General features: G+C 38.4%; 1 protein-coding gene across 1 annotated transcript in view; it reads left to right on the top strand.

Moving 5' to 3' along the window:
- Positions 1 to 14843, top strand: part of DNAH11 (dynein axonemal heavy chain 11) — a 324062-nt gene that overhangs the window by 13678 nt on the left and 295541 nt on the right. Inside the window, 6 exon segments of the mRNA XM_082845873.1 lie at positions 2754 to 2950; positions 3433 to 3622; positions 4387 to 4486; positions 7039 to 7250; positions 12435 to 12668; positions 13889 to 14056. Of these exon segments, the coding sequence (XP_082701999.1) occupies positions 2754 to 2950; positions 3433 to 3622; positions 4387 to 4486; positions 7039 to 7250; positions 12435 to 12668; positions 13889 to 14056 (1101 nt within the window).

The following is a 14843-nucleotide window of genomic DNA, read 5'->3' as shown; positions in this document are numbered from 1 at the left end:
ATGAGGCTGGATCTTTTCTTTCTGGTGGGCAGGTCCACGACTGATGGTGTGTTTTGGGGTGTCTGTGGACTTATGATTTTAGGCAGCCTCTCTGCTAATGGGTGGGGTTGTGTTCCTGTCTTGCTAGTTGTTTGGCATAGGGTGTCCAGCACTGTAGCTTGCTCGTCGTTGAGTGGAGCTGGGTCTTGGCCTTGAGATGGAGATCTCTGGGAGATTTTCACCATTTGATATTACATGGGGCTGGAAGGTCTCTTGTGGACCAGTGTCCTGAAGTTGGCTCTCCCACCTCAGAGGCACAGCCCTGATACCTGGCTGGAGCACCAACAGCCTGTCATCCACACGGCTCACAATAAAAGCGAGAAAAAAAAGAAAGAAGATAAAATAAAGTTAGTAAAATAAAAAATAATTATTAAGAAAAATAATTTTTTAAGTAGTAAAAAAAGGACAGAGAGAACCCTAGGAGAAATGGTAAAAGCAAAGCTATACAGACAAAATGACACACGGAAGCATACGCATACACACTCAGCAAAAGAGAAAAAGGGAATAAAATATGTATATCATTGCTCCCAAAGTCCACCTCCTCAATTTGGGACGAATCGTTGTCTACTCAGGTATTCCACAGATGCAGCGTACATCACGTTGATTGTGGAAATTTAATCCGCTGCTCCTGAGGCTGCTGGGAGAGATTTCCTTTTCTTTGCTTTGTTCGCACAGCTCCCGGTGTTCAGCTTTGGATTTGGACCTGCCTCTGCGTGTAGGTCACTGGAGGGCATCTGTTCTTCGCTCAGACAGGACAGGGTTAAAGGATCAGCTGATTCGGGGGCTCTGGCTCACTCAGGCCGGGGGGAGGGAGGGGCACGGAGTGTGGGGCGGGCCTGTGGCAGCAGAGGCTGGCATTACGTTGCACCAGCCTGAGGCGCACCGTGCGTTCTCCCAGGGAAGTTGTCCCTGGATCCCGGGACCCTGGCAGTGGCGGGCTACACAGGCTCCCGGGAGGGGAGGTGTGGAGAGTTACCTGTGCTCACACACTGGCTTCTTGGTGGCCGCAGCAGCAGCCTTAGCGTCTCATGTCCGTCTCTGGGGTCCACACTTACAGCCGTGGCTCACGCCCGTCTCTGGAGCTCCTTTAAGCAGCGCTCTGAATCCGCTCCCCTCGCACACCAGGAAACAAAGAGGCAAGAACAAATCTCCTGCCTCTTCGGCAGCTCCACACATTTTCCCGGACTCCCTCCCGGCTAGCTGTGGCGCACTAACCCCCTACAGGCTGTGTTCATGCCCCCAACCCCAGTCCTCTCTCTGGGATCCGACCAAAGCCCGAGCCTCAGCTCCCAGCCCCCGGCCGCCCCGGCGGGTGAGCAGACAAGCCTCTCAGGCTGGTGAGTGCTGGTCGGCACCGATCCTCTGTGTGGGAACCTCTCCGCTTTGCCCTCCGCACCCCTGTTGCTGTGCTCTCCTCTGTGGCCCTGAAGCTTCCCCCCTCTGCCACCCGCAGTCTCCGCCCGCGAAGGGGCTTCCTAGTGTGTGAAAACCATTCCTCCTTCACAGCTCCCTCCCACTGGTGCAGGTCCCGTCCCTATTTTTTGTCTCTGTTTTTTCTTTTTTCTTTTGCCCTACCCAGTTACGTGGGCAGTTTCTTGCCTTTTGGGAGGTCTGAGGTCTTCTGCCAGCATTCAGTAGGTGTTCTGTAGGAGTTGTTCCACGTGTTGATGTATTTCTGATGTATTTGTGGGGAGGAAGGTGATTTCCGTGTCTTACTCTTCGACCATCTTGAAGCTCCTCCCCTACCACATCTTCTTTATCCATTCATCTGTTGATGGACATTTAGGCTGTTTCCATGGAAGACACACTGTTCCTTACTAATCTCCTAGCTCAACAAGTAGTGGGTACAAAGCAGGAAATTGTAATAATAATACAATTTGGAAAGATTTGTTTTATCCCCATTGGAAAATAAAATAAAATTTCAGTTTGTTTTTAGTTAACTAGAAGGTTGTGTTCTCAAAATCAGCTTTAAAAAGGTGGAATACCTATTTTCTAAGCATTTTAGCTAATGGAAATTTTATAGGTAATGCTGATGGTCTGGACAGATTGTGTCAGGAAAATGTTTAATTAGTACATATTGAAAATGAGGAAGCAAAAAGAGACCAACTTCGTTAACTCAACAAACTCTTACTAATTACATAAGATATGCTGGGCTTTGGGAACACAAAATAATTTTGGAGTGTTTTCACACATATAATTTCATTGGTATTTCCAACTTAATGGTGGAAGGAGTTCAAAAAAGGTTCATATGATTGAATGAACATCTTTCTATCAATATTTAATCCACTGGGATGTCACCCAGGGCTGGAGAAGATTAATTTACTCTTGCCTCCATGTGATTCAAGAAGATTTTTTACATTACTCTACCTGCCAGTGTGCGCAGTTTGCATTAAGAAAGCAGTTTACTTACTTGACATGATTTTGCTTATTTCATGCAGAGTTTAAGTTATTGGGAGCCTCCATAAATGTTTGATAAATGGGTAAATGAATGAACAAGTAGTATAGTATATCCACTTCGAAAGAATTTATCTAATTAAATCTAAATGGGTCACTGACTTTGTCATCTCTTTGTAGATTAGATATCACAGGAGGATATTTATGAAATTGAAATTGGGTGGTTTTGTTGCTGATCTTGTGTGACAAGAAAATCTTTGAAGGAGCACATTGTGTATAAATTAATTTCACTGCTTTTTAAAATGTTTCTCTTTCTCTAGATTTTAGTGCCAATTATTTCTAATAAGAACAACCATAAATCCTGGTCCTGTTTTATTTCACAAGACATGGAACGTCACATAGAAGTCATGAAAAATAAAATGCATATTTTTAGGGGCAAAATGTTGAGAAGAACTCTTCTACCAATTCCCACTATTGCAGGAAATGTTGACCTGGATGAGAAATATTCAGAGACCAAGTACGTAATGATGTGGTTTACACAGGATATCAACATGGAGAGCCAACACACCCATTTAATATCATACCCCCAGCAAACTGTTAGCAAAATATCAGAATTATTATAACTACAGCATACTTTAAAAAATAATGTACAGAAACACCATATATATTATTTCCTTTCAAAGTATTCTTTCTAAAAGCAGACTGTACAAAAAGCAAGCAGTACCAATTGCCATAATGTCAACAGTGCTCTTCTAGTAAAACGTTTTTGAGGACATTATGATTCTTTAACAATTTTTTAAATGTTAGAGACATGCCCATGACGGAATAACAATGTCACAACTCAAATTGAGGCTATAAAAATAAGAGATCTGATTTTGAAGTATTTATATTTAGAAAACTAGCTTATGGGTTCATAAAATACCTATTAAAATTCAAGTCCTATCCTTATTTGGATGAAATGATTCATTTTTGTATTTTTAATTATTTCAATGTCTGTAGACTAGAGCCAAATGAAAGGACAGTACTCCATGCAATTGAATCAGTAGTTATTAAATGGTCGCATCAAATCCAAGAAATTGTAGAGAAAGATTTAGTGCGGCCTTTGCTGAATGGTCTTCACTCAGATCCTCAAACTGAACTGGATTTCTGGATGATGAGGAGAGAGAACCTAGCATGCATTTATGATCAAGTAAGTTGAGAGCCCTAGAAATTGCTTGCCAGTTGAATTAGCAAAGTCAGTTGTAGAATTTGGTCTCCAAAGCCATGATTTCCAGTAATGTTAAAGGTTTAATACACTGTCTTTGAACAACTTAATTGTCTGTTTTCTTATTCCAAAGTTCTGTATGGTATGCATTCTTAAAATTAATGGGGATTAAAAGTAATTTTGCCTTTTTGAGACTATTTTGACAGTAATTGGAAACACTTTGTGGCAAAGAAAGAGTAGTTCCCAAGGGAAATGTTGAAGATTGTAAGATTTAATTAATCTGGTTGATGTAATTAATTTGGGAAAGGAGTAGATTTTGCTTAGTGGAGAGATGCAACTTTGGAAGAACTAACTGGTTCCTCTGCTGGTGTTTGCCATTAGAAGTTATTCAGTTTAATGTTCTAAAAACTAAGACATTCATTCACATGTTCACCTATCTGTTAGAGATTTTCTGAAACAGATTTTATATGGAAAAGTTAATATTTTACATGTATAATAAAATGTATATTAACAGGCTTTTTGAAAATACAAATTAAGAGCTATACATGTAAAATAACATACAGTCTTAAGGAAAAAAATTATTTTTAACTTGAAACCAGGTATGTCTTTGAGTATTAAATACTGTGTGTACTGTGCATGAATGGAATATAATTTAAATATTTTATTGCAGAATGCATTTATTTAGTCATTAATCTAGCTTATATGTGTGTGTATATATATATATATATATATATATATTTTTTTTTTAGCTTCAGGCTCCCACTGTCCTCAAGATGGTTAAGGTCCTGAAAAATAAGCAAAGCAGCTATTTTCCAACTTTGAAGGGTATCCTCATGGCTGTGGAAAATGGTAAGACTCGTGTTCCTCGGCCTGGCATCAGTGGTCCCTCCTGATCTGACTCCTGCCTGTCTGCTCAGCCTCCTCTACCCTTCTACGCTTAGCGTGCTCATGAAATGACTGCACTTGACTCTTCTAATGATAAGTCCATCTTAATTATCTGCAGTTTATTCTCCGGCTATATTAAACCATTTTTCAGGTATATAGTCAGTACCTACCAAAGAGGCTCTAGATTGAACTTTCAGTGAGAGTGTATGTGTGTGGAGGGGAAAGGCCTTTGGTGTTTAGCAGCGGGTCATTGAATGCCCAGCATGCAGGTTTTGGGCTGCAGTTAGTCCAGTGACTCCCCAGTAGAATCTCTGAATTTGCTTAACATCCACCATTTATTTAACTCATAAGAACGCAAAGTCATCATTGAAGTTTTGGTGAAGATTAAACACAGAGAGGAGGGTTTGTTTGTTGAATTTTGAACAGGTAATACATGTACATTGTTAAAACCCAGAAATTATAAACAGGTATTTTTAATTTAAAAAGGAAATTGTGTAAGTGAAAAGTCTCGTTATCTTCTCAGTACCCAGTTTCAACCTCACCCAGGCGTAACACCCCTCCGTAATTTTTTTATTTCTGTTTCTGTTCCTTTAGACATGTGTAAACAAATACGGATATGATCCGTGATACTGAAGTTTTAAACGATAAAATTGTAAGATAACATGGCCCAATAGCTTGTTTTTGTTTCTAACATGAGAAAGTTATTTTTAAATTTTTTCCTATGTAACATGTGGAAGGTTAGGAGATACTTAAAATCTACTTTGAAAATGTTTTGCTATCTCTTTAGGCTTTTCTCCATGAACTCTGTTTGAAAAGAGGCCTTAAGACAAGAGAGCATTAGATCTGTATTTCTATCCCAGATCCATTCAGTACATCTTAAATTTGCTGCGTCCCTGGTTTCTGTTGGCCAGCTTGGCATACTAACACCTTCCTTGTATAATTGTTGCAAGAATTAGAGCACTGTTTCTCAACCTTGTCACCACTGACGTTTTGGGCAGGATAATTCTTTGTTGTGGGGAACCACCCTGTTCATTGTGGGGTATTTAGCAGCATCCTTGGCCTCTATCCACTCCCCCCATGCCTGTTGTAAGGACAAAAAGTGTCTCGAGACATTGTCAAATGACCCTTGGGGGAAATCCTCCCCTGGCTGAGGACCAATGAATTGAAGACCTAATATACAGTGCACAGAGTACTAGGCACATAGTAAGTGTACCCTCAATAAACAGAAGCTGCTTGCATTTTTTTCTGCTAGTAAGATTCACATTTTCTGTGGATAAAACTTCTCCAGGAATGAATCCCAGGCGTCCTCAAAGCCTTTTGAGCATATGGACTGGAGATTCAGGAGAAAACACTTTCAGTAGAACAAGTGGCCCAAAGCCATTCTCAGTTAGAGGTAGAAGGCTCTCCCAAACACCTGCTCAGAGGATTTGTAAAATCACTAGAAGTGCTTATCACATTTTAAGGGCACTTTACCTTTACATGCAATTATTGGATTTTGAAATTAACACTGATGAAAACACATTAATTTCAAAACATGAGTGCATCTGAGGAAAAAATAGTTCCTGGACCCTCTCTTTCTTCCCAGGTCTTTATTGTTAGGTGGGGAGATTAATTGGTTACATGTCAAGAAGAGCAACATGGGTGGGTGCATACCTGACTCTGACAGCCAAAAAAAAAAAAAAGTCTGGCAGTTTGCTTTGTTTTTTTGATTTCTGACAGGAGTCTTTTGGGATAACACCAGAAATTAAGGAATTTACTTTCCTTCATTCCCTACCTTCATAAATAAAGACCATTTTCAGTTAATCAAAGGTATTTGTAGCCTCAGGAGTACAATGAAGTCTGATGGAGATCCATTTAGGGTACATTAAAAGGACCAGTTTTAATCAAGAGAAAATTTGGATTAGATTAACCAGTAATTAATCATAACTATTTCAATGTTGTCTTCATATATACCTTTTTAAAAAAGTATTCCTTATTCCTACCATGCATAACAATTTTTTAAATTGAGGTAAAATTCACCTAACATTAAAAAAAAGTTTTTAAAGTGTACAGATTGGTGGCATTTAGTGTATTCACAATATCCTGTAACTATTGCTTTTATCTAGTTCAAAATATTTTCATCACCCATGCTTGACAATTTCAGTAGTTACACTGTGGATAATAATATAATGGAAAATTTTTCATGGTATGAGTTACTCTTATCGGACACTAGAATGAGATAATAAATGATTCAGTTGTGCTGGTACCAAGTGCGTGGGAGGAGTTAACTTTCTGGTGAGTCTTCAGTCGCGATTTACTTGTGAGTAACTACGCCTGGGCTGTCTTTGAAGGGTTGTTACAGCTGGACAGTGTCGAAAGCCTTCCTAACCTGTCCTGTGTCAATGGTAGGGTAAGTGATATGAAAAGAAAGAGGCAGCATTTAAGTACAGCCATGTTGTTTTGCATTGTTCTCTTGACCTTGTGAAGTGACTTCAGATAAAAGAGGCTGCCTCACATTAACGGTGGTTTCCTTTCAGCTCTTCTCGAAGCCCAAGACGTGGAACTTCACCTGAGACCCCTGAGGAGACACCTTCAGTGTGTTCAGGAGATGGAATTCCCACAGATGGGTGTATTAATTGCCCCGTTATTTCATACCATCTGTCTGATCTGGAGTCATTCCACGTTTTATAATACCCCTGTTCGGATTATAGTTCTATTGCAAGAGTTTTGTAATCTCTTCATTGACCGGGTATGTAGCATGAAAAACATAGGAACAATGAGAATTATTGCCGTTTGGTAGGTTTTATGAGATCAAGGAGGAATGAATAAATCCAGTCTACAGAACACCTTTTTCCCTTTTCTTTTTTCATAAGACTTTTATGGTAACAAAGGCCAGATGACTTTGTATCCTAAAAGGCAAAGGAGCTCTGGAAATAAGTCAGATACAGTCAAGGGACAGGTTGTTACTGGATTCTGTTTGTTTAACATCCTACCTTTCTTCAAAAGAGATTTAAGGCAGCTTCTAATAAAAGGCACACACACGTAGTACTTGCTTTGTAGCTTTCCCTTTGGTTTCCACAGGAACACTGGCTGGGGGAAGACTTTTGGAAAGGGAAGTAAGTTAAGAGAATCTGGCAGAAAAAAAATGATCCTCCAAAAATAGTAGTAGAATTATATTGAAAGAATTCTGATTCATGGTTGATCTTTAAAAATCTTGTTTATAATTGTTTCTCTACTCTTCACTTAACTTGCAAAATGTTTAAAAAAAATTGGACTGCTTCCTCATCCTGTGGGAACTTTAATTACTCTTGTGTCCATAATATCAGAGAATATTTCATAATTTGAGAGCTAAAAGATACTTGCAGGGCATATCATCCAGTGATTCTTTGTTGAGGGTGTGTGTGTCTTAGTCTGCTTGAGTTGCCATAACAAAATACCACAGGCTGTGTGGCTTTATTTTCAGGAATTGCTTTCTCACATTTTTGGAGCCTGGGAGACCAGATCCAGGTGCCAGCATGGTCGTGTTCTGACTAGAGCATTCTTTCTGGCTTGCAGATAGCTGCCTTTTCTCTGTGCCCTCACACTGAGAGAAAGATCTCCCTCTTCCTCTTTTTAAAAAACCACAGTCCTGTCAGATCAGGGTCCCGCCCTCATGACCTCATTAACCTTAATTACCTCCTAAAGATTCTATCTCCAGGTAGTCACATTGGTGGTTAGGGCTTCAACACAGGCACTTTTTTGGAGCGGGTGTCACACTTTAGTCCATAGCAGGGTCTATATCAGGGTGTGTGTCTGAACACCTAAGGAGTTTTTGTAAAACAGATGCCAGAAAATCAGAATCTGTGCATATGGCTTAGCCTTTGAGTTGCTAAGTAAGAGCGCTTCCTATGAGAATTGGCTCGTTTCCAGCTGTAACTGGCAAACAAGCAGAAAAAGAGAAGTGTCTAAGTTCATGTGAAGTGGAAAGTCTAACAGTACAAAGACTTGAAGATTAGCTTGCTCCAGGGGACACAGATGATAATTTCAAAGCTCTGTTTTGCTCGTTGGTGTTTGACTTGATTCTCAGGCTCTCATCACGAGTTAACCAAGGTGGCTTTTGGTAGCACCAGATGATATCCTTCTAGTAGAGGAACTTCCCTGGAAAGAGGCTGACTTTGTTTTTTCTTCTGGACCAGTGGGTTTTATTTTCACTCCTGGAACAATCATGTGGCCAGGGAGATAGGATATCTTGGACAGGCCTGGATCACTAGCTCAGAGAAGGGTGGACAACTGTGATTGACCTAAATCCCTGATCTAGTCTAGTGCTTCTCAGTGGTTTTCACCTCATGACTCACATGGAAATTTAAAATTTTTCATTGCATAGTGGGGTAAAATTGGAGGGGACTGGGAGCCCTGAAAATCTGTTCATAGACAGGGCAAGCTGTTTGGAGCTTCTGCTGCCGCAGGCCAGAACCTTGCTTTTCTGAACGTTAAAGACAGCAGTGTTGTAGCAGAAACTGGTTGGGGAACTGTGTGCCGTTCTAATCCTGATACTTTTTCAGGTGAGTTAATGGAAACTTGAAAGATAACATTTGCTCACTTTGCTTGAGTATTTAGGGGGAGATCCAAATTAAAGAACAGGTTTCCTGACTTGTAGTTTACCGTTTCTGGAATACATATGAGATTGAGGTGTACTTGTGTGTCTTCCTCTCTGCTTCCAAAGTGGAATGGTGTATGGAAAGGGCTTTGGGCTCAGACCAACCAGGATTCAAATCTAATTGAACCAGGGGACTTCCCTGGTGGTCCAGTGGTTAAGACTCCACACTTTCACTGCTGAGGGCTTGGGTTCAATTCTTAGTCAGGGAACTAAGATTCCACAAGCCGTGTGGCACAGCTGAGAGTAAAAAAGATCAAGTTGAACCATTTTAGAGTAGTTAAATCACTTTTCCGAGCCTCACTTTCCACGCTTGTAAGTGCCCTGTTTATGGGCTTTTGTAAAGATCAAAAGAGAGAACCTCAATGAAATGCTATGTGTGGCATTTAACAGAGACTCAGTAAAAGTTAGTTCCAAACTCTTGCCTTACAAAATAGTTGCAGCTGTTGATAGGAGATAACAGGTCTGTTCCTTGCTATATTTGAGCATCTCTTCTGGCTTCATTCTATTTGTTTCTCTGTTGTGCAGACTCAGTTTTGCTGTTTTGTTAAGTGAGTGCACTGCGTCCTAATGGCTTGGATCCCTACTGCAGGATTGACCACTGTGACCACCGCTTCTCCCAAACCCCTTTTGAGGGATCCTCTTCTCATTTTGAGAATGATCCAAACTTTTACTGCAAAGCTGTGTTAGTGTAGAAACCTCAAATGTTGTCATTCACTATTGTAGTTGGCTTGCAAGGAGCCCTGGTTACCTGTAAGACTATAAACCTATTATCCCCGGCTCCTAGGCTGTGTCAATGGCCAGAGTTTGCCAAGCTCCCAAGGAAATAATGTCGTTTCTCTTGTTCCTTAGTTACTATTCTTGGCTTATGTCCAAAGGTTCCGTCGACCTGATTTCCTAGATTCTCCAAGTGGACTTTGTAGTAAATCTGCCCCAACATGTTAGGAATCAAAAATGGGCAATGAGTCAACTTTCATACCCGGGTTCTCTGAAGAGCTAAACTCCGCACCACCTGCCACCACCCCCAGTTGTTTGCTGTCTAACTTATTTTTAATACTTATTTAACAAGCACTGTATAGTGCCTCTTATTTGCCAGAATTCTTCTAAGCCCTTTACAAGAATCTACGAGTTTAATTCTCTAGCAACACTATGATATAGGTGCTATTAGTAGATACTTTATGTATATTTTTTTAAAAAAAACAACCCTTTTAAAAAAAAAAAGTTCAGAGAAGATAAATAGCTTTCTCAAGGTCACCCAGCTGACAGAGTTCTTACTCATTTTGCTCCATATTTTAATGTAAGTTTTTATTTCTAATTACTATTAATATGAGGTATATGAATAATTGTAAAATACTCTTATTGCATAAAATTTATAACAATGGAAATAGTCCTGCAGTTCTATCACCTTAAAATTCAGCATTTAAAAATTTTCCTTCTTCCAAAATTTACACGTATTTATGCATTTTATCATATAATTCTTTTTTTTTTTACTAGCTTCTTGAAAAATGATTGCTATTGTTGGATATTTACGTTGCTTCCAGCCTCCTGTATTATAAACAACATGCAGAAAACAACTTTATACAGAAATCCTTTTCCTTAACTTGGATAATTGGCTTAATATAAATTCCTGATGTTGATCAAGGGGTACAATCTTTTCATGACTATTGAACACTATTTGATATTTACAAATTCTTTTTTAAAAGATTATGTTAATTGCATTGCTATTATCAATGTGTAAAAAGTTTTAGTATAATTCAGCAACTTTGAGCATTACCAGCTTTAAAAAATTTGCAGTGATTCATTGAGTATACACTTGTACCATGTTGTTTCTTAATTTTGCACGTTGCATGATTTGTGTGATCACACATTTTATGTGCCTTTTATAGTTTTCTTATATAGTTTTCATGTACTTTGTTTTTGTGACTATGTAGACTTCAACATGTTTATGAAACATTTGAACCCTTGCTGTGGTGTACGTCAGAAGTCATAAGCTGGCATTCTGTCAACTGTCTTTGGCCAATGGATCAATGCACTGCTTTTATTTTGCATAGTATTTTGAAATTTAAAAAAAATTGTTTCTGATGCTTAAATTGAGTAGGTCTCATTGAACTTCCAACATCCCAGCCTCTACTGAAAAGTCAGATCTCACTGCATTGGCTCTTGCATCTCCATTGACACAGTCAGCTGCTAGAGCTTCACGTACCCCTTTAGATGGGTCATGTGCTGTCCAGGTGACCATAGTCTCCACTGTTCACTGTTCCTGATCTGCTAGAATTGAAGGAACTAGTTAGTAGGCTTTTTAGACACCAAATGAATGATATTCTTACAACTTTACACATTTATGGCACAGAGTCTATATTGCATGTAAAACCATAGCCATTATTGGGAGATGGAGGACAATATGTCTACATTTAGAAAAACATTTCTTCTATCTGCTGTGTTGAACCCAATGGCTTTCAATACTTTCTCCATTGAGATCTGTGACAACTTTCTAAGCAACTGCAGAATTAAAGGTGTGCGGTTTAAACGTATACTTTATATGAGGTGAAGATGCATCAGGATTAGATTTTATAGGTTCCTGAGGCTCCTAAACAGGGAAATTGTGAAAGTTCATAACAAATATGCAAAGGGAAGAACTGAATGAACGATGGTCCTACGAGAGTTGCCACATGAATCTGCTGGTTTTTCTATAATTGTTCTCGCCTTTGCATTTCCACTATTGAAAACTAGTTCATATGGCATATCTCGGCTAGATTTTACGTCCTATAATGAGTTTAAGCCCCCAGAAGAGAAGTCTGCTAACCTAAAAGAATTGCCAATGGTATAATCACCTATGTTGGCTCTTTCTCACCTTTTCAAGTGACCTGTGCTGCCAGGTAACGTGACCGTATTTTTAAAATACATGATCTTATAGATGTCCCTTCCTGGCTTATACATTTCTTTATATGAAAAAACAGTTGTGCAGAATATTTGCTGCTAGGAATAGCCATGCAAATTCTGGTTACACAGTTGTTGTATCTTTGAAGCTTAGCAAAAATGTAGTCATTGGCAGAATGTTTAATTCCAGAAATTGCAGCATCTCCTGTAGAAGTCTCTAATGTATGCAAGTATGTCATTGAAACCTAAGTGCCTGAATTTCTAGAATTTGTATTTCCTGTTTTACAGCATTGCTGGCCCAATTCTAGACATTGTAATTTAAAAATCATGCACTGATAAAATAAAACAGTTCATTGAAACCAGTCATTTTCAGTAAAACTATTAAACATTTTCTTATTATTGTTTCCTTTCATTGAATCCTAGGCACTAGCTTACCTTTTGCCTGAAGACCTTTTGAGAGGAGAAATTGAAGACTCTCTGGAAAAGGTGCAGGTGGCCGTTAACATCTTAAAGACTTTCAAAAATTGTTTTTTTAACTATAGAGAAGGATTGGCAAGCTATTTTATGGGAAATAAGGAGCTGAAACCATGGGATTTCCAGTCTCATCTGGTGTTTCTTAGATTTGACAAATTTCTCGACCGTTTCATGAAAATAGAGGTATTCATTTATTGACTTGTAATTTATTCATATTGTAAGTTGTTTCAGAAAATCCTATAGCTTTTTATATGATTTAGGGAATAGTTTGTTCTACTTGGGTGGGAGGTGGGAAGTCTGCTTTCTTGGTGATCCTCATGAGGAGTTTACGAGGCCCGTGCTATCAAGATACAGTAAAAGCTTTAGTTTGTTTAGTTTCAAAGCTTTGTTTAGTTTTAAAGCTTTGGCTTCTTTTTCTAAAAAATTCATTTTTGATTATTTTATTATACTGAGTGTAAGTGAATCTCTATGTACCAGTGACCCTTGTCCTACAGCTTACTACGTTCCTAGAAAATGGTTGTAAATCAGGAAGCTATAAAATAACCCCTTTTTTCCTTTACATGTTTGATGGTTTTATTGGGATTCCATAGCTGAAAACCCATTTGATAATCTAAAATATCATGGTAACTTTTAGTATATAAATATATATGTTATACTATTCAAATATTATAACTATTCATAAAAATAGATGAAAAGAACATGAAAACATGTGCTTTTTATAAATGTTTTAAATGCCAAAAAACCAAACATGAATTACATACATGTAAACACACACAACAACTTGTATGGAGCCAACTGGCTAAGGTTTCTGTTTTTGTTTTTGTTTTTGTTTCATTTTGAACTTCCTTGTTTTCTTTGTAAAACTCTTTCTAGCATGTTCGGGCTTTTTTGTTGATAGATTTGTTGAATTTCATTCAAAATTAGAGCTTTATGTTTTGAAAATTCTCATCATTTAAGCAGCCTGAATGCCTCTTAAAGTTTGAGTGCCAAATGCCTGACTCTGGGTAACTTGCATCACCCTTTCATAACAGTCTCTTAAGCTCCTTTTCCATAAGAGAGCCCATCACGGCAGTGTTGGTGGCTGAAAATGAGTTTTGGATCTCACCCGGACGTCTGACTTATGATTAGAAAGATATGAAATTAGAGAATCAAATGTTTAACTATGGTAAGCTAGGTGTTGCCTGTACTGCTTGATAATTTTCAGTCCATGTGAAAATGGGAGTATGATTTTAAAAGTAGGCAGTTACTTAGTTCAGTTACATCATTAATATTCACTTTATGTCATGTAAGTGTCCATTGACTCACCGATTTTGAATGTTGGAAAATGTTCTTTCTTTGAAACTTTAAAATGTTCTTTTCCTACTCAAGAGGGTGGAAAAATCTTTATGATGTTTTTTTCAAAGGATATATTTGTCACCATACTGGAATTTGAAAAGCTGGAAAGACTTGAATTTGGCGGTACCAAGGGAGCAATTTTAAATGGACAAATCCACGAGATGAGTGAAGAATTTATGGAACTCTGTAAGATTTTTAAACAGAGCACATATGACCCATCTGATTACAATAACATGGTAATACTGTATCTTTTTGTTTTCAATTTCATAGAATCGTATTTTAAAGCTGGGAAGGACAGTAGGTCACAGTGATAATAGGTCCCATTCAGTCCAACCTCTCCCGGGTGAAAGAAGGGAAATGACTTGTCTGAGGTCTCTCATTTACTTAGTGGTAGATCAGGGACCAGAAGTTAGGTCCCTAACTTTTGCATTTTCAGTTTAGAATATTTTAAACTGTTTCTATTATAACAGTGGACCTCAGTCTGGATTTGTCTCTTGTTGATGTATAGTGGAAAGGAACTTTCCATATTAACTCATTTAGATCTGATTATCTGGTGTCCATGTAACGTGTGTGTTTTATTTTAGCCTTTTCTTGAATCATTAGGTAAATTTTTCATCTACTTGAATATTTACTTTCACCTCATTCATTACATATATTATTAACATGTATGTTTTCTGAAAAAGAGGGAAGCTTTCAGGTTTAAGCTGCTTCTGTTTTCTGTCACTGCTAGCAGGTTAGGAGCCAAGGAGTTCCTGTGGGCATCCCTGCAGCTCTAGGATAAAAATAGCTTCATTTTAGTGGTTTGCTATGACAGTGAGTCCCAGGTACTAAAAAAAAAAAAAAACAAGATTACCTCTCGTCATCATTGTTTTTTGTGGAATGTGAATTTATTCACTATTATGTGTATATTTGGCCAAATAATTGACTCTTTGAAGTGTACAAGTACAGTATGTTAGCTTTGTAAGGACATGGTTAGCAAAGTTAATCCCTCTGAACTGCTGACAGTTTTGGGGAAGTAGAGTT

The sequence above is a fragment of the Leucopleurus acutus genome, assembly GCF_964270905.1.
Source record: "Leucopleurus acutus genome assembly, chromosome: 9".
Lineage (NCBI taxonomy): Eukaryota > Metazoa > Chordata > Mammalia > Artiodactyla > Delphinidae > Leucopleurus > Leucopleurus acutus.
The sequence above is the reverse complement of the archived record's forward strand: the minus strand, read 5'-3'. Positions and strand labels throughout refer to the sequence as shown.